Source organism: Rattus norvegicus, chromosome 9 (genome assembly GCF_036323735.1).
Source record: "Rattus norvegicus strain BN/NHsdMcwi chromosome 9, GRCr8, whole genome shotgun sequence".
Lineage (NCBI taxonomy): Eukaryota > Metazoa > Chordata > Mammalia > Rodentia > Muridae > Rattus > Rattus norvegicus.
The window spans coordinates 101,470,134-101,496,652 of NC_086027.1; the positions used below are offsets into that span (position 1 = coordinate 101,470,134).

A 26,519-nucleotide genomic window follows, 5' to 3' on the forward strand; every position below is an offset into this window, starting at 1 on the left:
CCCTGGAACTCGAGTTACAGACAGATGTGAGTTGCATGTCCTTGCTGGGATCAAACCTGGGTCCTGTGGAAGAGCAGCAAGTGCTTTTAACCTAGGAACCATCACCTCATCCCCTAGTTTAAGGAATCCCATTGTTTAAAGGAATCATATTTGCTATTGGGAAATAACCCTGAATTATATATAAGCAGTTTCCTTAGTGTTTTCATGCAGATTGATTGCTGCATTTAATTAAATACCTCATAAATATCTGTTTATATATGGTTTTCTCTTCATTTGTTACATTGGTACTTTTGACACATTACTAGAATCTAATTGCCAGCAAATATTTTTAAATTTTGTATTTATATCCATTAATGAAGCTAATTTGATGATGTTTGTTCTTTCCTTACTTTGGGGCCTTTCTATCCCATCTGGATTGTTCTTGAAATTATGTTTACAAATAAACCAGAACACTTTCCTTTTTTCTGCAGAGGCTTGGAATAGTTAAATGACTTTATTGTCTCTTCAGATTTCCATGCTATTTTGCTCTAATTCCATCTGGTGTTGACCCCTTACATTTCTAGTTTAGGGGTATGTGAGTGTGTGTGTGTGTGTGTGTGTGTGTGTGTGTGCGCGTGCACTTTGAAATAAAGAATATTTCTAGAATTTTTTTATATTTATGTATGTATTTGGGAGAAATGGGGCATATGCTCCTTGTGTGCTAAGATTAGTGGACAGCTCACTGGAGCCTATTCTTTTTCCTTTACCATGTGGATCCCTGAGATCTAACTCTGGTATTCAGGCTTAGAGGCAAGAGCCTTATAACTATGAGCCATCTAACTGGCACTATTGCTGGATTTTAATGGGCTATTTAGTGGCATCAGTTCTAGTTTTTGTTCTGTTTGGGTAATGTATAGTGTAATATATAATTGTGGCCTTTTTTATAGCCTGTGTCTGTAATTGTGCCTTCTTTTATGTCTGTTCTCATTTCTTTAGTTGGAGTCATAGGAAAAATTTGTTTTTGTCAGGCATGGTGGTACATTCTTTTAACTCAAAGCACTGGGGAGGTAGAGGCTAGTAGATTTCTCTGAGTTAGGAGCCAGTTCAGTCTACATAGTGAGTTCCGGGACAGCCAGAGGTACACAGTGAGACCCTGCCTCAAAAACAAGAATTTATTTCAAAGATTGAGCTTTTGAACTTACTTGTCCTTCTATATTTAGAATAATTCCTTTTTCTCTTTATTAATTTCTTTAGATTTTATTAATCATTTGTGAATATTTTTAGGGACAAAACTTCTTTCATTTATTATATCCAGACTGCAGTTTCCACTTCTTTCTCTCTTCCCAGTTTCTCCCTCCCACTTCTCTCCCCCAAATCCACTCCTTCCTGGGATATCAAGCAAGCATGGCATATCAAGTTGCGATAAGACTAGGTACCTCCCTCATATTAAGGCTAAACGAGGCAACTCAGTATGAAGAAAAGGATCAGAGACCGCTCCCGCGCCCACTATTAGGAGTGTCATAAGAATAGCAAGCTACACACCATACATACATGCACAGGATCTGGGTCAGATCCATACATACATGCACAGGATCTGGGTCAGATCCATACATACATGCACAGGATCTGGGTCAGATCCATACAGGTTCCCTGATACTTGGTCTGGTCTATGAGCCCAGGGTAGTGGGAGAAATTTTCTGTATTTGAAGTTACCAATTAAAAATATGTAAAACTCATGTTTGAGTTTGTGTTGTAAATGTGGACATCTGCATCTTTCCTGCCCCAATTCCATTGATTCCTAGAGACAACCTGTGGTTTTTGCTTTGGGGATTTCCTTAATCCAGGAGTTCAAGATTGTTCCATCTCTTTGAGAGTTTGTTTCTTTTCATTTTTACTTTAAATAGATCATGTGTTGGGAGTGTTGATTACAAAAAGCTTTCGGGCTGGACATAATGGTCCATACCTTTAATCCCATCATTCTGGAGATAGAGGCAGGCAGTTCTCTGTGAGTTTAAGACCATTCTGGTTTTCATAGCAAGTTTCAGGACCATCTCTAAAACAAAACCCTAAAAAGTTAATTAAAGCTTTAATGTTTTATTGGTACTTTTAAAATGTAAGCTCCGTGGTTTTATTCATTCCCTGTTCCGTAAAGCTACTGTGTTTCAGTTATGGCAGACTGGTTGTATCCCTGTCTCTCTGCCCGGGAGTACTACTTAAATCGACGTGAGATTTTCCTTTGTTTTTGCTTTATGGTTTTATCTGTAGTTAAGTATTTGGACAGGGCTCTAGTATATCTTCCTTACAGAAATTTTAAATGATTATTTCTTGATGCTTTCGCTCCTGTTTTATTCTTTACCTTGAATTCCACTTGGTTGGTATTAATGAATGTCAAGATGTTTAGGGATGTGAGTTTCCAGCTGCTACTCCAGTGTTCCGCCTGCTTCCCCATCATGATGGTGATAGACTCCTGTCCCTCTGCAACTAATCTCTCAGGATCCCTCAGGAAACAACGAGTCTTCCATTTTTGACAAGGAATGGTCTGTCATTAATGGCTGTGCCAAAATGTTTTGTATTAAAGTTACCAATGATATAGATGGCCCCAGATGGACACATTGCTTGCAGGTAATGTTAACAAGTAAATAACTAGGGACAGCCGCCTATTTATTGGTTAAATACGCCTTGGCTGAGAAGGCAAAATGGAAAGCATTTGAAGACAGGCAGCTGTTTTTTAATCTTGAAAGATCCACATGCTCACTTGGTGTTTTAAATTAGAATCCACTGAATAGCTTTACGAATATCTTATTTTCAATGTTATTTAATGTAAGTTATCAAGAGTTAATATGATGACCTATACATGTATATTTGAAACACAACTGTTTCCATGAAATCCCAAGTATATTCCATGTATTGACTGCTAAAGAACTTAGATGTTACTTATTTTTTTCCCCACCCCCACCTGCACTCTAGAGGTTACTTATTAAAGTCAAAACGATTTTGACCTTCCTGACCCATGGAAGATGATAAAAACAGTAAGAATTTGATGCTCCAGGCAGCGTTGGGGTGGGCATGGAAGAAGGAGTTAGATTTCTTGCTACAGTAACTTTGAATTTCTTGATGTTTTTGCTTAACATTTATATTGACTCTTTATTGAAGACAAAACATTTTAAAAAATATGTTCTTATTTTTCCTTTACTTAAAAATATAAATTTACATTTTACAAGATTATTAATAGCCACATTTTGTGGAAATGAAATCCTTAGTTTTCACTGCAGGCCATAGGAGGCTGGTAGGAGGTGAGACTGCAGATTCTTCAGTTCTAGCTCCTTTGTATTGCATATTTCAAACTACACCATGAATGCAAACAGCTAATGGTAACATTTTTTCCGTATTAAATAGAGGAAATCATGTAGAGAATTCTCTTTCTCCATATCACTTTCAATAGCCAGGTGTCTGCTGTCATTCTTTTTATTATGTTAGTTAAAAATGTCCTCTACATGCTAGTATGTAAAAGTAGATCTACTTTTTCATGAGAATAGCAGTAGTTGCATGGAGGAGATGTTTTGTGTACCGTGGGTCAAGCTTTTGGAAGAAAATTATTTCAGAAGATCAGATTAAGCAGATATATTGGGGAAGTTGTAATCACGCTTGGTTCCACTATAAGAAATGACCATAAGCCTGAGGTTTATACATTCATTTTATGCATGATTTTATACAAATGGCTATTTTTCTTTCCATAAAATGGTATTAAACTGTATATACTGTTGTCTATCCTACATGTTTCACATAGAAGTATATTGTTAACATTTTCTCTTGTCACGTGCTCTTCTATGACTTAAAACAACAGAAACTATCCACTTGCCTCTGTTGACACTGGCCATATTCAGTATAACCAAATTATGTTGGCCTGGCCTGTTTGTTTTATCCCAATCTGTCTTTTAAGGAGGATCCTTTTTTTTCTCCACATTTTTTTTAAATTTCACCTTTTTTTTGTCTTGCTTAAACATTGTTATTGATAGTTTCCTTTTGCTGTGTATTCTGATTTGATTAAGTTGATATTTTATTGTCTTGGTTTTTTTAAGACATCAACAAGACAAATATTGGCCCAGTATATGGCTCACACTTTTAAGGCCAGCTACGGATGCATAGTAGAGAGATCCTATTTAAAAAAAAAAAAAGACCCACAAAATCAAGAAAACTATCCAGGGGTGGCCTTGAATTTACTTTCCTCTTATTCCCATGTTGGGGTTACAGGAATGGACATATATATATATATATAGATAGATAGATAGATAGATAGATAGATAGATAGTTTTACATTTTTGTATTTTGTACATTTTGTATTGATTTGGCATTACCACTTTTTCCCTGGTTAGTGGTTACCTTTCCTATTATCTCCTAACTGGACTATTCTTGGCAGTCAGGGTATATATAGCTTTTGGCAAATCTATATTCTATCTGACCTATTTATCTCTTCTTTAGAAGGTTTTACTTCTTTATTTTCACTCTTGCTCCTAACTGTTCAACTTCGTTGAGATAGTTTAATCTACTTAGTTATTGTCTGTTAATAGCATTTTCTAAGGATGTCCTTTCTATCTAATGGACCTTACTTAATTCACTCTTCTGTTACACAGTTCCAGATAGCTGGCTAATGTATATACTGGTATTTGACAGATGTTTTTGTTTGTTTGTTTGGTTGGTTGGTTTTTTTTATTTTGTTTGTTTGTTTTCTTTGCCTCTATATGTTCTTCCCTGATCTGGACACTCTGAAAATTCTTTATGTTGGTGTCCTAAATTAAAACCAATGGAGAAGGATAAGCAAGACTCAGCTCCCCATGAAACATCATAACACTGAGTTAAAGGCCCATGAGTTCTTTTGCATGCCGCCGCAGTGTGCCTGCTCAGGTACAGTGAAGTGCAGGAGCATCGTTTTGTCTTAGGTGCGTGAAACATTTCCACTGGACAGAGGAACGTGGGGTCTACGTGATCATATAGGTTAAAGTTTAGAAAACATCAAAGAAACTTTCTGCTAATTTCTGAGTTTCAATGAAAGTCAAAGGCAACACATTCCTGTTTCCCAAAGCTTCGGGGTCGTAAAGTTTGTGTAAAAATTTAGCTCTAGGGCTGGAGAGATAGTCTCAGTGGTTAAGGGCACTTACTGTTCTTTTGGACGACCCAGATTTGGCTTCTGGCATCTACATGGTGGCTCACAGCCATCTACAATTCCAGTTCCAGGGGATCCAACACCTTCTGACCTTAGAGGTACCAGACAGGCACATAAACATTAAAAAGTTCAATCTGTCCTCTTTACTCGTAAATGTGCTTCATGTTGTGCCTTGTGCCCAAGTGCCAAGATTTAGTTCCCAAGTGATCTTTCAGTAAAAGATGACACACACTGAGAATACAGGACTCTGTGGTGTCATTTCCTCCTTGCCAGGCGTCGGTTAAGTTAGACATGTGAAGTAGGTTGTCTTCTGCTCTGATTCCATCCCTGATGTCTAGAATATAATCAGTACTGAAAGAAAAGTATATATGTTTGCAAATACAGAGATGTATGTCCAGATACTTTTATCAGCTTGCCTAATTTTTTCTTTATATTGAATAATCTAGGGCAATGTTTGAGGTTACTGAGAAGCTAAAGAAACAAACTGATGTCACATACCTATCTTCATGGGTCAGTTCATGCTGTTAAATATGCATATACAAATTCAGACTTCTGTCTCTCTTTTTTAACAGATAGACCGAAAAATCAAGAAAGATGTCTAAGGTAAGGGCATAGTTGATGTATCTGGTGTAAAGAGAAATTATTTTAAATTTTCAGATCACTAGAAAAGATTTCTAGAGATAAATTTCTGATTTTGTATTCTAAAGTTTTGAGTTGCCATCTTTACCAAATATTTAAATTTAATATGTCAATATGAATCCTTTTGACCATCTTAGTTTTTTCTATATCAATCAAAGAGCAATTAAAAATTCTAATAATTCATATAATTAAATTAATGGGGCTCTTAGACATGCTACATTGGTTTAGATTAGCTCTTATAAATTGTTCCAGAACCCTGAGATATATTAGTTCTAAATGACATAAGCTGAGAAAGTGGAACTTGTAGTTAAAACTGAAGGTTATCATTTTGCTTTGTCTTTTATTTTTGAGTCTATGGGTGTTTATTACTATCCAATGAAAAGCCATATATCAGTTACTGTTTTTTTATACAAAAATGTGGAACAGCGATTAAATAAAAGAACCATCATTCTACCACCCAGAAATAATCACTATGAAAGTTTTAGTTATTTTTGCATATATGTACATGTGAATGGACAGTTACAAATGTAATTGTAAAAGAAATGCTATTTTAAGGGTTTTTTTAGTTCAAATAATACATTAACATGTTTTTCATTTTTGGTATGCTGTTGTTTAAATTGTAGGATTTGAGGGGTGGGGGAGGCTGTGTGAGTGTGGGCATGCATGTGTGTGCAGAAGCTAGAGTTCAGCCTTGAGTACCGTTCCTCACTGTCCATCAGTGTTTTGTTTGTTGGTTGGTTAGTTTGTCCTCCCTCCTCTCTTTCTATGTGTGTCAAGGAGGAGGGAGACAGACAGACAGACAGATCTCTTACTAGCCTGGAGCATCAACTACCCACCTGTCTTTACTTGTCCCAGGCTAAGATCACAAAGGCTTACCACCATGTCCAGTTTTTTGGTTTTGCTTTTAATTTGCTTTCTAGTGAATGGCTTCAGCTTGTCAGAGTTGCAAGTTCTCTGTCTCCTCCTCTAGACTGTGGTCACCACACACATCTTCCATTATCTTAGTCACACCAGGTATCGTTCCATCAAGAGTATCCATGTCGCCAGGCATAACGAGGCTGAAACAGGACTGCAAGCTCCAGACCAGCCAGGAACATGTAGTGAGCCTGTGGAAAACAACCATGTTCCAGGGTAGTCGCTGTGGGCTTAGTTTTTGAACCTGAAATCTCAACAATCCACTCCTAGATTCCCTGCCTGTCTAGATAAAACTGCCATAAGAGGAAGGATTGCAAGAAATGTCTTATTCCCCAATGTTTTCACAGAGTATCATTCCTGATACCTGGTTCTAGGAGAGTCTTTAGCTAAGTGTTCAGTGAGAGGACCCAGTTTTCTGTAGCTCTCTTTATCTCGTTGAGATAAGCTAGTGTTGCATATTTTATGTAGTTTTGCTAAGCAGAAATTGGCTATCAAAATATTAATTATGAGTCAGCATATAAGTAAGGAATTAGATTAGCTTGTGTATATGTATGTGTGTGTTTTAATGATTAAATGTTTTTATTTCCTGTGTATGGTGTTTTGCCTGCGTGTATGACTGTATTAAATCATGTATGACTGTATTAGGTCATGTATGACTGTATTAGGTCGTGAATGACTGTATTAGGTTGTGTATGACTGTATTAGGGTGTTGAATCCCTGGGAGCTGGAGCTGGAGCCGTTGTGAACTGTCCTTAGGAAGAGCAGCCAGTGCTCATAGCTATTGAGTCACCTCACCAGCCGAAGACTGTGTTTTCTTTAACCCACTTAAGTGCACAATTTTCTGATAAAAGTATAAGTTTTGAAAGTGGTGAGTTGTGGAGTATTTTTGTTTTTTGTTTTTTTTTTAATTTGTGAGAACTACTTGTCGCGTGCCCAACATCTTGCCAGCAAGAACGACGTGCGGCAACAGGATTCTTCTGCGAACAAGCCTTTATTGTACAGCTCTCTTGAACAGGGACAGGGGACCCCGAGGGAGGAAAAGGCACTGCTTATATATGCTTAGGAGACTCGTGTCGCTACCCGATTGGTGCAAGCCCCAATGCCCAATTTGCATGCCCTGAGAGCGGGCTGTGACGTGCTTAGCTCATACGCACTGCGTCCTTCAGGGTGGACAACAGCTGTGCCCTGTTGACTCACTCACAGGAAATCGGCCCCACGTTGGGTGAGGTACGGGCAGCTACTAACAGACAACAGCTGGTATGGGCGGCTACCAACAACTACTGATTACCTATGGTTTTTCACAGGTCTGATAATGTCATAAAAGCAAACAATAAGGTGTTCATTAGCTTTATTTTATATTTTTAAATCTTATTTTAGCAACAACCAACCCAGTTTATAAATCCAGAAACTCCTGGCTATGTTGGATTTGCAAATCTCCCCAATCAAGTTCACCGAAAATCAGTGAAGAAGGGGTTCGAGTTCACTCTGATGGTGGTCGGTAAGACGTCATCTTACAAAATGTTCCCTTTCTGAGCCTATGAAATACATTGGCCTTACCTGTAATCTAAGTGAGAAAATTTCTTTCTTCACAAAATCAACTCTGGTACTTAAAAATATTTATTTGGCCAAGATTTCATATTTATGCACACACATATTCTGGAAATTTTGTTCAAGAGGAAAATACAATTTTTATGTAATTTCTTTATTCATATACAATGAAAGTTTCTTTGTGATGATTAATTTTTAAAATAGTCACCAGTGATATTTACCCCCTAATATTCACAACCCATACCAGGATTTCTTTGGGCTTGTTGTTGTTGTTTCTTACTTTTATTGTGTGTGTGTGCACGTATTTAATGTGCACAGAGGCAGGCACCTTGTGTAGAGGTGGTTCTCTCCTTCCATCTCTATGTGGGTTAAGGATAGAACTCAGGTCACAAGGCTCGAGCAGCAAGTGCCTTTACTTTCTGAATCATCTTGTTGTCCCTCACCCCTATCTCTTAAATAGTTGTAGATGGATGTTATAGAAATGATGTGACTGGGCTGGGGATTTAGCTCAGTGGTAGAGCGCTTACCTAGGAAGCGCAAGGCCCTGGGTTCGGTCCCCAGCTCCGAAAAAAAGAACCAAAAAAAAAAAAAAAAAAAAAAAAAAAAGAAATGATGTGACTTCCAAGACTAGGTCATGAAAGGTGCTAGAGGAAGCTAGCTGTCATGACTTTATAAAGGCAAGGAATTAGTCTGCCATTAGCCTTGTAGACGACCTACTTCAGAACATCGTCCAGTTCCAGTTAGGCTTCCTGGGCATGTCTGCCATCCCTGCTGATATTGGCCACTATCTTACGAGAGACACCAAATCAAGGATCTTTACGACACTGTCCAAGGCTGGGCATGATGGTGAGTACCTTTAATATCAGCACTTGGGAGGCAGAGGCAGGAAGATCTCAGTGAATTTGAAGCCAGCCTGGCCTACATAGTGATCTCTGGGACAACCAGGACTATATAGACCCTGTCTCAAAACAACAACAAAAATAGACACTATCAATTTTAGCAACAACCCAAATTTGTAAGGTATTGTTAAAGGTAAATTTACAGAATTGTTGTATATTATAGCTGACTCTGTAATCATTTAATTAGTATTGTTTAATTCTTCACTTAACAATCAGTAATTTATAAAATTATAGTGGAAGTACTTTGAAGCTGAGTAGTTGCTTGAATGTATTTCTGTTGCATCAGCTATGGATGCTGGCATAATGTGTTATGGAGCCCACTGTGTATTGGGGTTTAACATGCCAGTAGAAGCTTAGTGATGAACTGTGGTAGAGTTTTTAATTGTTTTTGTTACTGTTTGTTTGTTTTAAATAGGGTTTCACTATGTTGCCCTGCTGACTTAGAGCCAGCTATAGACTAGGCTGGCCTTAAACTTAGAGAGATCTGCATACACACAGAGATACACACCACCTTGTGTGTTGTTCAGTGCTTGACCACCACACCTGGCTCTAATGATGAACTGTTGGTTACTCTGCTAGCCATATCACATTTTAGTTAGTTTTTTGTAGTTGCTAAATTTCAAACTTGATGAAGCATTTGAAAAGCTTTATGGTGGTTATGACCAAGTAAGACTTGATTATTCCTTAGAATAATTTACAGATCTAAATGAAAATAGGTGTCAACGTAATTTGGAGTATATTTACATAATAAGAATGAGTTTAAGTTCTTGGTAGAAAAGGCCAGTGTACTCTGTCACTTTATTATCTGACACTTAGCACCAAAAAACAATCCAGAGCTTCACACGGAGCATGTATAATTCAGGGGCCAGTAAGCTTTCTAAAAGGGAGACATCAGCATGAGACCTTATGAGCCATATTGTTTGGTCATAATATTCAGCTCTAACCTTATAGAGAGAAAGGAGACATAGTCAGCACATAAACAAATAGGCATAATCATGTTCCAGTAATGGTTCATCTATAGAGAGGGCAGCAGACTGGGTTGGAGTTGATGCTTGAGGTTTATCAGCTCCTGAAATAAGCAAGCTCCCCTGTAGTGAAGAATTAGAAGACTGACTATTCCTGTGTATTTGGGGTGGTGGTGTTTCTTATTTTAACCCTGGACAGTAGGTGATGTAGGAATTTAGTCCTTTAGAGAAGGAAAGCATGGACCTGTCAAGTTACTACATTGTTCTACCTTTTACCAGAGAGAAATCAAGAATACAACAATGTCTCAGAGCTAGAACCTGAGGTAACTAGGCAGAAATGTCAAAAAGCAAAAGAATTCCAGAATCTGGAATCCCTGGGGATCCCTCTGAGGTATTGGCCAAATAACACTAAATCTGTGTGTGTAGATCCCTGAAGCCATGTAAAAATGTCATTATCAGACAGTGAACTGAACTGGAGACTACACAGGGCAAAAAAGCTCTTGTGTGGTTGGAAACATATGAATTCAAAGAGAACTCATTAAACACTCAGGGCACTTAGTAGGGTCTACAGAGCTAAAGTATACATAAAACATGCTGTTATTTGTCCCTAAAAAGTTATAAACAAGCCTTGGAGAATCAAACAAATAACTACTTACTAAGTCAGTAACATCCTTATTAAAGACCTCCATAAGTGTGGTCATGCACTTCTGTAAGCCCAGTGCTTGGGAAGCTGGTGGAAGAGGGATCCAAGTTGGAGACAGCTTGGGCTGCATAATGAGACTGACACAGAATGAAGAAGAGAAATTCAGCCATTACAGTGTTATGTTCATACTGTCCAATATACTGTTAAGACAAAAATTAAAACAGGATTTTTTATTTATTTTTTTTAAACTGAGTATCCAAAAGCAAAATTATACAGTTGGGATGTTATGTTTTGAATGGAAACTGTTCCCCCATAGGCTAATGTCTTTGAACATTTGGTCCCTGGTGATAGTGCTCTTTGGGAAGGTTATGGGACCTTGAAGAGGTGGGGCCTTGCTGGGGGGAATTACATCATTGATGCAGGGCTTAAGAGATTCTGCTTATCCTACTGCTAATTTGCATGTATCCTTTCATCTCCTCTTCCTCTTCTTCCCACCACCTCATCTCTGAGTAGAGGTGCTTGTGGGCAGACCTGACAACCTAGATTTGACCTCTGTAATCCCAGAAGGTGGCAGGGGAGAACTAAATCCCAAGAATTAGCCTTTGAGCTTCACAAAGAACCCATAGAACCATAGCACACATGCACAAGCATACATAAATATTTTAAAATTCAAGTTAACATTAGTCAATTTTTTTTTATCATACCTAGAAAGGGGAGAACAGACTAAGCTAAGAAGTAAGAAAATAAAAGGCAGGAACATTGAATGAGAAAACAAGTGATACAGAAAATGGAACTAAAAGTTTCTATTGCTTGAGCAAACAAATGTAGACTCAAAACTACTAATATCAAGCTTGGAAAGGTTATCACTTTAGCCCTACAGTCACTGAACAGATAATGGGTGACGGTGTGAAGAAGTTTTGCTGGTGAACAACTTGGATGAGATAGTTAATGCTCTTGACTCACTAAACCATACAGCCATTTGTGATGGAAGTAAAAAATCATATATAAACTTTAGACAAATGGGAAATACTACCCCAACTTTTGGGGTTTTGAGACACGGTTTCATGTTGCTCAGGCAAACCTCAAAGTGGTTATATAACTAAGGGTGGTCATAAACTCCTGATTGCCACATACGTACTAGCAGTAGTGCCCAGCTCCCATATTCATTTCATTAGGCAAGCTTCATTCCATTATAAATCACAAGACAAGTATAGGCTACTGTTTATAGCAAGATTTTAGAAGACTAACAATGTAATCAGCGTTTCTGTAGTATGATCTATGTGTTGTTGAGAAAAAAAAACATTTGATGAAGCCGATAGATGTTTGCTGTGTGTTCATTGGAGGTAGATTTTTGTGTTCTGTTTCTGCCCAATGAACATTTCATAAATGTAAGCAAATGCGAAATGTGTATTACATAAATATAGTTCCCTAATATGGTAATTCCTTTCAACATATTCTTAATTTTAAACATGCTAGTTATAAGAGAGCTGACTAAATAAATGGATCTTGGCACCGTGTAACAAATGGTTAAACATTTTAAAGTTAGTGTTTTCTACTGTGATATGAAAATTAACAGCAAATAATTTTAAAACGAGCTTTAAAAAGATAGAACCAAGGGTTGAAGAGATAATTCAAAAGTTAAGCACACTCTTTGCTTTTGTAAAGGTCCCAGGTTCAATTCCCAGCTACCACATGGCAGCTTAGAGTTGAAATTCAAGTTCCAGAGGATCTAATGCTCTCTTCTGACTTCTGTGTGCACACATGTGGTACATTTAAATACATGCAGGCAAAACACTTATACCCATGAATTGTAAATAAACAGTTTTAAGGACAGAAGCTAGGCATGGTGATACATACCTGTAATCCCAGCATTCAAGAGGAAGGAACATTAAGAATTCAGGGCAACCCTTAGCTACCTAGGGAGTTTGAGGCCAGCCTTGGCCACATGAGACCATCTGAAAAAACAAATAAAAAGATGGAGGACAAGAAAGAAGAGACAAAACCTGACAACACTATTACTGAACATAAAGTATAGTGCTTAGTGACAACTCTGGCGAAAGTGAGAACTGTGCATTGAAAAATACTGGGAGAGGTTAAAAACAGTGTAAGTAAGTTGTGAAATCTGCTCTGTTTGGAACCAGTTAAGATTTGTCAGTCTCTTTTTTTGTTGCTTTGAAATAACCATGACCAAGGCAACTTAAAGAAGAGATAGTTTATTTTTGCTTACTATTCTAGAGGGATGAGACCACATGGTGGGGAGGCATAGCAGCAAGCAGCAAGCAGGAGCATGAAGCTAAGAACTTATATCCAAAGGCAAGCACATAAGCAGAGAGAACAAACTAGATGCAGGGTAAGGATATAACTCTCTCACCACCACCACCTCCCCGCCCCATGTAATTCCTTCAACAAGGCCACCAACTGATGAACAAGTATCCAAATGCCTGAGCCTAGGAGGACATTTCTAATTCAAACCATCATAGATGATGTTGTTTCTCCTTCAAATTGTACACAGAGTCACTTTGTTCCCAAATCAAAAAATTTACTAGGCTTTTAAAAAACAAATATTAAAAATCTAATTCTAAAGTTTAAATGAAAATTTAGAGAACCTAGAGTGAACAAATAGTTTAGAAAAAAAAAAAAACAAAGTTGGAGAATGTAATTAGATTTGAAGACTTTACCTGCAGGAATCAAGACGATATGGTAAAGCTCGGAGACTAATTGCCCAGAAGTAGATCCATGTTCTAAGGTTACTTTTGACTAACTTACCAGGATTATGCACTAGTAGAAAGTTCATCTTTTTTAAAATGTTAACTGGATGATTGTATGGGGAAAATTATTTTCAACTAGTGTTTCCCATTATACTTGCAAATTAACTTGAAATATATCCTACACCTAATGTAAAAAAATTTTTAGTGGAAGGTACATAAGCATAATATTATGACAGCTAGAACATTTCATAGGACATGAAGAGTGGTTACTGCAATAGGAAAAAAAATGCTTCATTAAATATTTTCTATGGTGGTTAGAGAGATGGCCAGGTATCATGAGAACTTGCTGTTCTTGCACAGGACCTGACTTCAGTTCCCAGCACTTTTGTCTTGTAGCTCATGACTGCCTTGAACTCCAGCTCCTAGGGGAAATGGACTCCTCTGGTCTCCTCAGGTGCTAGTATTCACTTGTATAACTCTCATCTCCAACCACACACACATAATTTAATGTAAATCTGTCTTTGTTTTTATAAAGAAAAAGTATTTACCTTGAAGCTGAAGAAATGGCTCAACCACTAAGAGTACCCACTGCACACTCAGAGGACCAGAGTTACATAGTGAGACCTTGTCTCAAAACAACAAAATCGCTCTTCCAGGGATGGTGCTTATAGGCACACAGCCTATAAGCTATTATAATATACTATTATAAGCTTTTCTACAATACAGTCTCAAACAAAACTAGGCCATCTCGAACCCCTGGTAATGGGTTACCTGTCTACCAAGAAGTTTGGGGAAGCACTAAAATCAGTGCTGTGTGCTGTTAAGACTTAAAGCTTTATGGGATGATCCAACATAAAGAAGTATGTCAGCAGGGCCCACCATGTGGGTTCATGTATGTGTCTGTGACAGGATCTATTGGACTTTCTTATTGAGGGGCAGAAAATTGTTAGGAGAATGTTGAAGACACAAGAAGAGTCAGAGAGCTAAATAAAATATGAAGCTCCTTACGTAATAAAAACCAAGGTTATTCTAAAGGACAGCAACAACAAAATTCCAAAGTTTGTTTATTCTTGATACCTCTGAAGAGATAAAATTGTTTATGATCATGTCACTAACAAATTCTACAATTCCATGGACTTAGATTCAAATTAAGTTCTTGTTCTTTGACTTTGAGCAAGTTGTTCACCTTCCTTGAGCATCTCTGTTCCTTTTTGTGATGCACACATAGTGGTAAACATTCCAGATTTAACAACTGTTAAATGTTAAATATGTTAAATGTTAAATGTTAAATATGGGAAAGGTCATGACAATGTTTTCATTTTCATTTAAGGTGAATCTGGTCTAGGAAAATCAACTCTCATAAACAGCTTATTCTTGACCGATCTCTACCCAGAAAGAATTATTCCTGGAGCTGCAGGTAAATATTTCTACATAATCGTTAAGTATTTTATCTGAACATCCCAAGAATATAATTGATATCTTAAGTCTTAGATGTGTGTTATTTTGTTACTTTGTGTTTTGTAAACTATCACTAAAGAAGGGAAAGTGTGCTTTATCTGAGATCCCGAGCTCTTGGTTGTAGACTTTGTTCTATACTTATCTGTGTAACTGGCCTTTATTTCAGTTTGTTATCTATTATATGTCCTAGTTTTCTATCTATATTGTATGCTGAATGAAAAGCACAACTGAAAGAATTTTGTCTTTAAGAAGCTGTATACAAGAGTGAGAGTATAGCTCTGTGGTAGAGCCCTTCCCAGCACACAGGACGCCAGAGATTCAGTCGTCAGTATTATCTAAATATATCTAATATAATTAAAGTATTATACATAGACAATTACTACAGGGCTGTATGTTTGTCTGTTTTCTGATTATCCAGCATAAGACACTGGCGTTCTCAAGTCTGTTTGCTTGGCTTTACAGTACTTCTCCACCTTGGGCCTTCTGCGTGCCAGTCAAATGCTCTGCTACTGGGTTACATCTGCAGCCACATACATACTTGTTGTTTAGACTGGATAAAGTTAACCACAATAAAGATGTGCAACTTTTTCACCAATACTTTTATGTTCTGTTTTAGATTAATTCAGAAATTACTTTCCTTGTTTCACATTTTTTCTTAACATTTGTGTGCATTCATGTGTGCATATGTGCATGATGGAAATCAGGAGATGACATTCAGGAATCGGTTCTCTGCTTGTACCATCTGGGTTCCAAGGACTGAGCTTAGGTCCTCATTAGGCTTGGCAACTGGCACTTGTATCCAGGAGCCATTTCTCTAGTCCCTGTATGGGTATTTTTTTCCTTAATTTTAAGAACTTTTGTTTTTAAATTGTGAGTGTTTTGCCTGAGTGTATGTATGTTTACCATATATTTGCCTGGTGCCCTTAGAGGTTGGATCTCTTGGAACCAGAGTTCCAAGTGGTTGTAAACTCTCATGTAGATGCCAGAGACTGAACCTGAGTTTTCTGCAAAAGCAACAAGTATTCTTAACTGCTGAGAGCCATCTGTCCAGCCCCTCAATGTTGGTATTTTTAACGATCCCGAGAAAGCATTTTTATCACCAACATTTCCCTTGCTGACTCTGGATCTTTTCTACTAGTCCTTATGTTACTCTCTGGAACCATCCAGGTCATTTTTCATAAGAATTTAATAATGGATATCTCTCCCTGAGCATGTTGCCTTGATTTTTAGGTACATTTTCTACTATGTTTGTTTCTTTTCTAGAAAAAATCGAAAGAACTGTCCAGATAGAGGCTTCGACAGTTGAAATCGAAGAGCGGGGTGTCAAGCTGCGGCTTACAGTAGTGGACACGCCTGGCTATGGGGATGCCATCAACTCCAGGGATTGGTATGAATTCAGAGAGGGTGAAGAGCCCTCAAAGGGTCAAGTACTGTGCATTTGTTTTCATTTACTTAATATATTTACATTTTAGACAATGTTAGTAACACTTCAGGTTGCTGGATTTACTCATTTAAAGTTTAGATATTGCCTCTTTTGAAACAGGGTCTCACTATATAATACAGGCTGACCTTGAACTCAAAATTCTCTTGCTTTTCCTTCTTAAGTATTTTGATGACAGGTAGCCAGTGTGTCCAACCTGAGATTTAGTTTTTTTTCTAAGAACTCTCTTAATGAGACCTGACATTGAACAGTTCCCAGCTAAAACTGCTAACATAAACTAAGCACCGTGATACAGGCTGCAGCCACTGGACAGGTGGCTCTTCCTATGCCTGTCTCTTACAGAGTCACAGTACCTGTAAACAACTGCTCACAAGTAAGGAACTTCAGAGGGGAGAGCTCTCTGTTGCCATCATTATGTAGAAAAATCTCACTTTTGTACCTGCTGCTTCTTTGTCCTAACCCTGCCAAAATAAAGCATTGACTTTGCAGCACTAAGTGAGAAAAGGAAGGCAGGGTAATGATGCTTGTTTATTCTTCTGCGTTAAGAATGCCTGCCTTCGCACCATCCCATGAACTTGCTGTCCTGTTGGCATCTTACATAATCCTGCCTTGGGCTGCATGCTCTCTACATTGCCGTTTCTTGGCCTCTTGTAAAGCAGTTGTATGTCTGAAAGGGTTGGAGCCTTCCAGTTTCCTAGGCCACCTATCAGGTACTTCATAATCTGTTGTACTTGGGTTATTGACTCTATTGCTTCATTAAACTACTTAATACTTGCCACAGTTTAAAAACAAGAGCACAAACCTTCATCTTGCCTAAGATTGATAGTCCTCTGTTATGGGTTGTTGTACATATTATATGGGAAAGGCAGAGAAATGGGTTTTCCTTTGAAGTTAGGGACTGCTTGTGTCTCAGTACCCAATGATTACTATAGAAATTTGTGCTTTAGTTTCAAGACAATTATCTCCTACATTGATGAGCAGTTTGAACGCTACCTACACGATGAGAGTGGACTGAACAGGCGGCACATCATTGATAACAGGGTACATTGTTGCTTCTACTTCATTTCACCTTTTGGACATGGGTGAGTCCGTTGTTTACCTCAGAAACCTCTTGCATGTTGTAATATAAGAATGAGATGATTTTGAGAAAAAAAAATGTGTGTTATATTTCTATGTTTTCCCTAAATGTTTGGCATTTGAACATTGTTTTTAGACTGAAGCCCTTAGATGTTGCATTTATGAAAGCGATACACAATAAGGTGAATATTGTGCCTGTCATTGCGAAAGCTGACACTCTCACTCTGAAGGAGCGGGAGCGGCTAAAGAAAAGGGTGAGTAGAAGGAAGATGGCACCCATCCTCTTCAGCGGGACTTGGAGACAACAGACCAGGAAGTAGGAGGGAGAAAGATTTCAACCGAATTGCCAGAGGCAGGACTACAAAATTAATTTCTTTGTGTATTGGAACTCAAAGATTGCTCAATATTTGTAGGTTTTTTGTTGTTTTTATTTTCATCCTCATGGAAGAATCAAATTTGTATAGTTAACACTCTTAGATAAAAATAGCCTCATTGAGTAGGAAGTGGCTGAGTATAATGAGCTCCCACAAATACTAAGTTGAGTGATGTGACATGGAAGGGTTGTCTCTCTACACATTGTGTGTGTGTGTGTGTGTGTGTGTAAGATAGATACTGAAGGCATGTGCTACCATGCTCAGCTCAAGATTGATCAATTAAACAATTATGAATTCTCACATTTTAAGACAGTCTCTCTGTGTAGCCTTGCCTGTTGTGGAACTTACTGTGTAGTTCACAGTGGCCTCGAACTCAGAGATCCACCAACCTCTGCCACCAAGTACTGGGATGACTCATAATTCTTTTTGCCTGCATGATGTGCTCCTCCTCCCATCCTGTGACTATGTGTGACTCCTGCCTATTGCCCGTGAACTGTAGGTGCTTATAGTGTCTTCTGTCTGTTGTCTGGCTCTTGTCCTTCGCTGTTGTACTGAGGCTGTTACTAGTATTCCTTCCTCTTTGTATGTTGAAAGTGATAGTGTGTGATTGTTACTATTACTGTTACTCTTACAGACAGAAAAACTCAAAATTTAAACAACCTTTTTAGCTGTTTCTAAAAATACTTGAAAATAACATCAGTTAATTGGCCATTGATATACAAATAGTTCTTACATATTTCTTGCTGGGTTTTGTTTTTGATATTTTTATTTTTTTAAGGTGATCTCACTATGTAGCTTTGGCCTATCTGGAACTTACTATGTGCACCAAACTGGTACAGATATCTGTCTGCTTCTGCCTCTGCTTTCTGAATATTATTCTTGTGAATTTCTAATATGAGTTAGCTGGCTAAAATAATGTGTAGTTAAATAAGTTTGATTCTAGTTTTGTTATTCCAGATTTTGGATGAAATTGAAGAGCACAGCATTAAAATCTATCATTTACCTGATGCAGAATCAGATGAAGATGAAGACTTTAAGGAACAGACTAGACTCCTCAAAGTAAGAGCTAATCCCAGACAGACAGCACGAAAAATTCTTGCTCCCTACTTTCTTTTTTTTTTTTCTTTTTCCTACTTTCTTGTATACATATTTTATTTTAAAAGACTCATTTGGCCAAGAAAGCTCAGTGACAGAAGATTGGGAAGATCATATTACAGTAATATATTTGGGTGTCAATATATTTATGAAAGTTTAAGGATTGAAAATGTCATCACAGGTGGGGAGATGGCTCAGGGGTTAAGAGCACTGTCTGCTCTTCCAAAGGACCTTGGTTTAATTCCTAGCACCCGCATGATAGTTCACAACTATCTGCAATGCCAGTCCCAAGGGATCTGACACCCTTACACAGTGCACATAAAGTAAATATTTTCACACACACAAAAAAAGATAAGAAAATGCCATTGCAGATTTGGTTTGTTTAAACTCTGTTAGTGTGAAAAGTAACTGGAATGTGTAAGTAAAATGTGTATCCATTTAGCACAGAGTCAGATTTAGTTGAGGCCAGGCATAATGGCACACCCATTTAATATCAGCACTGGGGATGCTGGGAGATGTAGAGGTAGATGATCATTGTGAGTTGGTGGTCAGTCTGGTCTACGTAGCCGGTTCCAGGCCATCTATAACTATATTGAGACCTATCTCAAAATAATAGTAACAAAAAAAGCAACTTTGTAATTAGCAGTGAGTCATTTCTGTTTCCATTCTTGGCTTACAGTAAACATTGATATTCTCTACTACCTTGTGTTTCTTTGTAGGCCAGTATCCCATTCTCTGTGGTTGGCTCCAACCAGTTGATTGAAGCCAAGGGCAAGAAGGTTAGAGGCCGTCTCTACCCGTGGGGCGTTGTCGAGGTGGAGAACCCAGAACATAATGACTTTCTGAAGCTGAGAACAATGCTCATGTAAGTAATTTGGTGTATGGAACGCTTAACACGAAGAGAGGGCATGCAGGACTGGGTACACCTCTATCGCAGACTCATAAGATCATTGCAGTTTGGAACTGAGGTTCTTTATTGGGGCTCTGAATCTCTTTCTCCTAGGACTTGTATAGTACTTCCCTTTAAATAAATGTAAACTTTTTTTTTTTCTTTTTTTCGGAGCTGGGGACTGAACCCAGGGCCTTGCGCTTGCTAGGCAAGCACTCTACCGCTGAGCTAAATCCCCAACCTCAAATGTAAACTTTTTAAAAAGAGGATTAGGTGGTAGTGGTACACACCTTTATTCCCGGCGCTCAGGAGGCAGAAGCAAGCAGATCTCTTGAGTTTGAGGCCAGCTTAGACAACAGAATGAGTTCCAAGTTCCAGAACAGCCAGGGCTACACAGAGAAACCCTGTCTCAGAAAAAACATGAAACAAAAAAAGAAAAGAAAAAAAACACACCCCTTTCCTTTTTAAAGTATGTCTTCCCTTCTTGAATAGTTTTTTAAGAGTAATGACTTTTGATAATAGTATGGGAAAAAAGGATATAGTGTATTGAACTCTAAGTTTTAAGAGAAGAATGAAATGGGCTTGAGATATGGGTCAGCAGTTAAAAGTGCTTACTGCCGCTGCTCCCATGTCAGGTACTCAGAAACCACCTGTGACAATAGTTCCAGGTGACGGATACCCTCTTCTGGATAGCGCAAGCACCTGAACACATATGGAAAGACATTCTAGATGACAGTGTCAGTTAGACATGGAACACCTCAGGTTAGCCCTATCTCACTGATAGCAGGTTTGTCACTAGAGGAAATCAGAACCTGTGGTATCATAGCTATTGCCCAGCAAACAGAGCGAGTCCCAGTGTCTGTTAATGCTACAGTCTGTAAGTCAACACTTCTGCTTCAGCGCTAGCCTAGTAAACCGTGAATGTCACAGCTGTCAAGTTAGCTTAAGACTGTCTTGGTCTAGTTCTCACTGTTGTCTTATAAATATGGAAGCCCATTTGTCTCTTTTTTAGAATATTAGCATCTGGTGAGATTCTTCTCACTATGGTAAAATGAATCAGAGGGCATCACATGGTGAGACAATAGATAACCTATTTTATTTTATGATCATGTGATTATGTATATTTAGGGTATAATATATTTGACACCCATATATTGTATATACTAAACAATTTCTTTCTCTCCATCACTTCTTTGGGACGCTTTCAAGCTTTACTCTTGTACTTCTCCATGAAATATACTTCTTTAATGAAAAAACTTTAGAGAGAAGTAATCTGAATAAATTAATACTCTGATTATTTAAATTACCACTTACTTAGGCTAACTGCTTACTGAATGAGAACCAGTATGATGTTGCCATCTTAAGTTATTACAAATGTAGCATGATAGTTCTGAGAGTGGTTAAGACATGCTTGTGTGTACTGCTGAGCTGATGGCCATCCTAGCCTGTCCTTCAGGGGATGTTAGTGTGGCACAGTAGGTGTGATATTCCTGTTATGCAAGTTGTGCCTTTCTCAAAATAAAAAAGATCCAACTACCTTTTTATCCACATTCATACTATTTCCCTAGATCCTGAGTAAACAGGGATGTGTTGTAGTGTTCTTTATACATTTTCATATATGTAATATTTGAAAAAGTAAAAGCTAGTCAGAGACCTATTAGAATTATATATTTTTCATAAAATTTTTTAGAAAATTAAAGTGTGTTTTATTTCAGTTATTTATCAAAAAGTCTCCTAAAATCTCTTGTGTGTCTATCTCTCTCCAGTGGTAATGGCTTTGTAGTGTGTCTGATAGTGCCCATGGCAGTGTCAAGGAGAAAATGTTCTGTCAAGGTCTTTGTGTTGTAGCTTATTGTGGTTGCAAAGGAGCTTACCTCACATAGGCATTCCCACAGTTCCTATCTTACCTGAAATTCCAGCAAACTGTGAGGTTTACCACCTAATTATCAGGGCTCTCACTACTGGCTTTTTTCTATGTGTTCCTGATTAGGATGTTGTTTTTCCCATGAGACTGCTGTATCCTTAAGCCCCTGTTACATTCCTCTCTCTTTTAGCACCCACATGCAGGACCTACAGGAAGTGACCCAAGACCTTCACTATGAAAACTTCCGTTCTGAGAGGCTGAAGAGAGGCGGCAGGTTGTCACACTGTCTTCCCAGTATCATGTTCCCTGAGTCGCAATCTCCTGCCTTTAATGTGTATAGCTCAGACTTTTTAATCATAAAACAACATGTGCTTCCTATCTGTTAAAAGAATATTGCCAATTCAGTCAAGTGGAGGTGGGGATGGGAAAGAGACATTCATAATGTGTACATCAAGAACAAGTTTAGAGGCTAGAGAGTTGACTCTGGAGGCAAGAACACTTGGTCCTCTTGCAAAGGAACTGACTTCAATTCCCAGTATCCTCATGGCAGCTCGCAACTTCTGCAACTCCCAGTTCCAGGGTGTTCAATGCTGCTTTCTGGCATTTTTTTTTTTTTTTTGGTTCTTTTTTTTGGAGCTGGGGACCGAACCCAGGGCCTTGCGCTTCCTAGGTGCTTTCTGGCATTTTTGAGTACCAGGCATGCATGTGGTACATGGACATACATGGCAGGCAAAACACACATGTAAATAACAATAAACATTTCTTCTAAACATGGAAAAGCCAGAGCCTTGTGTTGGTACTTCTGTAGAAGTATTGCTGTGTTTATAAGTGAATGATAGGCTTGCTTGCCGCTGAGAGTTATGGGGGGTAAGCTTGCCATAGGTGTCAGAGGAGTAACAACTCTATTTTCTACAGATTCTGTGTGGCCATATCCATTCACTTTTTCCTTTGTGCTGTCCTAGTGCATTTGTATGCTGTCTTAGAGTTTTACGTTTGTGAACAGACATCATGACCAAAGCAGCTTTTATAAAGACAACACTTAATTGGGGCTGGCTTACAGGTTCAGAGGTTTAGTCCATTATCATCAAGGTGGGAGCATGGTGGCATCCAGACAGGCATGGTGAGGGAGGAGCTGAGAGTTCTACATCTTCATCTGAGGACTGCTAGCAGAATACTCACTTCCAAGCAGCTAGGATGAGGGTCTTAAGCCCACACCTACAGTGACACGCCTACTCCAACAAGGCCACACCCCCTAATGTGCTACTCCTTGGGCTAAGCATATACAAACCATCATATATGAAATGTGTGCTTTGTGACCCAACTGCATCTGAAAATCCATGTCTCTAGGAAGCTTACAAGTGCCTATAACTTCAGCTCCAAGGGATCCAACACCACTAACCTCTGAGGGCACCAGCATTCATATGTACATATTCATATATAGACACATCAACACATAAATAGGAATAAAATAGTTTTTGAAATATCATGTTAATTTTAAAATATGTAAGCCAGACATTAAAGGTTTTTACTAGCATGCCTATAGGTGTTGTCAGTGAGCTTTCCTCAGTTCTGTCTGCCAGGCTGTGTTCAGTCTGCTCCTGTCCTCTCCAGGTGTAATAGTGTTGTATAGTCATAAAGGGGAACGAACCTAAATCAAGAACCTTCTTTGGGTTAGACCTGCTACTTTTTGACTGTAAGAAAGTCAGATCATTTTTTTCAGCTTACAGAAACAAGTCTTCTGAATTTGCAGTTTCATGTTTTATCATTTTTTTCTTCATTGTGTTCTCTTAATTATCATGTCTTTAATTTAAAAAGCCTTAAGTGAAGAGGACCTCACACACACACAGTGGGGGGCTCCCCTCATACCCTGAGTTAGTTACAAACCACACCCAAACACCTGTTTTCTCAGGTTAAGCTGGAAAGAAAAATAAAAATGTCTGCTATCTGACTTCAGTAGGAAAACAGCAGCAAATGACTGTGCGGGTTCAATTTTTAAGAGGAAAAAAATTTTAAGGAGAAGTCTGTGAGAATGGGCACGGATGCAGTGGTATGTTTTGATTGGTATATTAATTACGTGAAACAAGAAGGCTTTTCATGGTTGGGCTTTAGTACTTTGATAGCTGGACGTTAGTAGTCAGCTTTCGGAATGAGTCTGGCATGAGAAAGTGTGTCTGATCGAGGGATGGAGAGCTTTGGGGATTTAATCTGGTTCACAGTGGGCAGGAGAGAGAAGGGCAAGGACCCCAGAGCCATGCTTGCTGTGCTGCAGCTGGCCAGAGCCCCTTCAGTACGCATGCAGTCAGAAAGCAGAGTTCTTCAGAAAGCTGAAGGGTTTCTGTATCTATTCAGAAATACAGTATAACAATTGTAATTATTATTTTCTTTTTACCCTTAGGAAAGTAGAGAATGAGGACATGAATAAAGACCAGATTTTGCTTGAAAAGGAGGCTGAGGTAAAGTAGAACGGTTGTATGTATTCTGGCATCTATAGCTGTTTTATGTCCAAAAATTTCATAGTTTATTATAGTTTTTTTTTCTTATCTTTTTGAAGCGTTATTCTCTAGTCTTTAAAATATATGTAAATACATAGTATACATATTTTAAAACCATCACCTCAATCTCAAGTAGCAGTTTAGCTAGCAAAAGGTAATAAATAGGAGTGATTTTTTTTTTTTTTTTTTTTGGTTTTTTTTTTCAGATCTGGGGACCGAACCCAGGGCCTTGTGCTTCCTAGGCAAGCGCTCTACCACTGAGCTAAATCCCCAACTGATATTTTTTTCTTTTCTTTTCTTTTCTTTTTTTTTTTTCCTTCGGAGCTGGGGATCGAACCCAGGGCCTTGCGCTCGCTAGGCAAGTGCTCTACCGCTGAGCTAAATCCCCAACCCCTTGATTTATTATTATTATTATTAACTGTTCAGTGGTCTTCTCCCCTATACATAGACAATAACCAATTGGGAAGCATAATGAAGCTGCCATTGCATTCATTACCAAAAATGGGGTAGAAATATATAGGACTTAATGGAAGAAGCAATGAGAGCTTGCTGTTAATAAGATAGTGAATGTTAAAATAAACAACATTGTGGATAGGACAAGTCCAGTGTAAGAATTCAGTCCTCTAAACCTCTAAATTTAGACCTTCTGAAAAATACCCTAGCAAAGGGGTATTTACTCCTGTCTTTCCTAAGGAGTGTTTGTAATGTAAGTGTAATGTTTGACGCATAAGTAAGCATGTGATGCACAGGGAGCGCATTGAACACTGGACTCCAGAGCAGTTGATACTCAAATAACCGGCTAGAAATTGGCCAAACTCTAGAGCAGTACTAGTGGAAATGTGCAGCTGATGGGGTCACCTGGGGACAGACTTTTCTAAAGGAAAAGAAATAATTTCTTTGAACAAATGACTTCCATGTGGATAAGAGACCTGTACTAACCACAAAGCCACCTGAAGAACACGTGAGTACTTGCCTGCAGCCTCTCTGAACACAGACACAGCTCAGTGGCAGGGATTGTGGAGTCTTAACAGTGGATGTGGGTCAGTTGGTAGTGCTTCTCCAGTATTCAGGAAACCCTGGGTTCAGTCTCAGCACAGCATAAACTAGACGTGATGGCTCTTGCCTATAATCCCAGCATTTGGGAAGTAGAAAAAGCAAGATTAGGAGTTCAGAGCTAATCCTCGGCTACATAGGGAGTTTGAGTCTAGCCTGGGCTAATGATAATATGTCTCAAAAATAACCAAACATTGATAAAGGGTAGCAGTAGACAAAGTATTGTTTTCATAGCTAAGACCTTGTTGCTGAGCAGAAAAGATGATTTCATCCCCATTCCCCTTCCCTTTGTGTTCCCCAAAGGGTAATAGCAGGCCTTTTTCTCGCCTCATTGTCTTACTAGTCTTTGTAACTAGTGCTTCTGTTTATTGGTAATTTCTGTCTCACTTAAATCACAAATTTTGTCATTTACCTATTTTTTTTTGTAAATTATTCTTTTATATTGGTTCATAAGGTTTATTTGAATATATTGTGCTTGAGAAAAGCTATCAAAGCTAATTATGAGTCCCCACCCCAACCTCGCATCTGACGTGCTCTGTCTGTCGCTAGCTCCGCCGAATGCAAGAGATGATTGCGAGGATGCAGGCGCAGATGCAGATGCAGATGCAGGGCGGCGACACTGACAGCAGCACTCTTGGGCACCACGTGTGAGGTCCAGCTTCAATGTTGGTAAGTAGGGGGAGTAGGGTGATCTCATTATCCGCTAACCTCAAATATGATGGGCTCTTCTGTCTTAAGTCTTACTAGTGTTTTGCTTTTTTTTTTTTTTTTCTTTTTTTCGGAGCTGGGGACCGAACCCAGGGCCTTGCGCTTGCTAGGCAAGCACTCTACCACTGAGCTAAATCCCCAACCCCAGTGTTTTGCATTTTTAAATCTGCTATTAGTTGTATTATTAACCTTTCATTGAAAAGCAGAAACTATTCTCTGCTGCCACCTGCTGTCTAGTGAAGGTTGTTCTATTTTCTAGTGGTATAAGTATAATTTATGTAAGGAAAAAATTTAAAACTTTTATTTGTTATAATAGTGTTGGAAACTCCTTAATATTAGAAACATCTTTAAAAAGAACTTTCTTAATTTATTAAAATCTGCAGATGAAAAATAAAGGCGCCAGAAAGAGGAACTAGTGCCAGTTAGATAAGGGTCGCTTGCTGCAGACACTGACCTCCAGACCTTTCAGGAAACTGCTGTGACCATTGATAATTGACATGTCACTTAGATTTGTGATTTGATGTAACTCTGAGCACTTTTCAGTTCTGTAATCCCTGGTGGCTTCCATGAATCTCATAAATGGCCTCTTGATTTAGTCAAGGGTTCAGCTT

The 26,519-nt window shown here is 38.5% G+C and overlaps 1 protein-coding gene across 11 annotated transcripts in view; it reads left to right on the forward strand.

Annotated features, from left to right (window-relative positions):
- Nucleotides 1-26,519, forward strand: part of Septin2 (septin 2) — a 33,232-nt gene that overhangs the window by 4,599 nt on the left and 2,114 nt on the right. For 3 of the 11 annotated variants that reach the window (NM_057148.2, XM_006245514.3, XM_039082965.2), the window contains exons 2-12: nt 5,713-5,743; nt 8,072-8,192; nt 14,788-14,874; nt 16,179-16,302; nt 17,304-17,438; nt 17,570-17,687; nt 18,765-18,866; nt 19,622-19,767; nt 21,846-21,929; nt 24,051-24,108; nt 25,750-25,869. In NM_057148.2, the coding sequence (NP_476489.1) occupies nt 5,735-5,743; nt 8,072-8,192; nt 14,788-14,874; nt 16,179-16,302; nt 17,304-17,438; nt 17,570-17,687; nt 18,765-18,866; nt 19,622-19,767; nt 21,846-21,929; nt 24,051-24,108; nt 25,750-25,851 (1,086 nt within the window). In that variant the 5' untranslated portion in view covers nt 5,713-5,734 and the 3' untranslated portion in view covers nt 25,852-25,869. Of the gene's footprint in view, nt 1-4,788; nt 4,917-5,712; nt 5,744-8,071; nt 8,193-14,787; nt 14,875-16,178; nt 16,303-16,331; nt 17,067-17,303; nt 17,439-17,569; nt 17,688-18,764; nt 18,867-19,621; nt 19,768-21,845; nt 21,930-24,050; nt 24,109-25,749; nt 25,870-26,519 lie in introns of those variants that run through there. The other 8 variants (XM_039082964.2, XM_039082963.2, XM_063266587.1 and 5 more) reach the window with 6 other exon arrangements.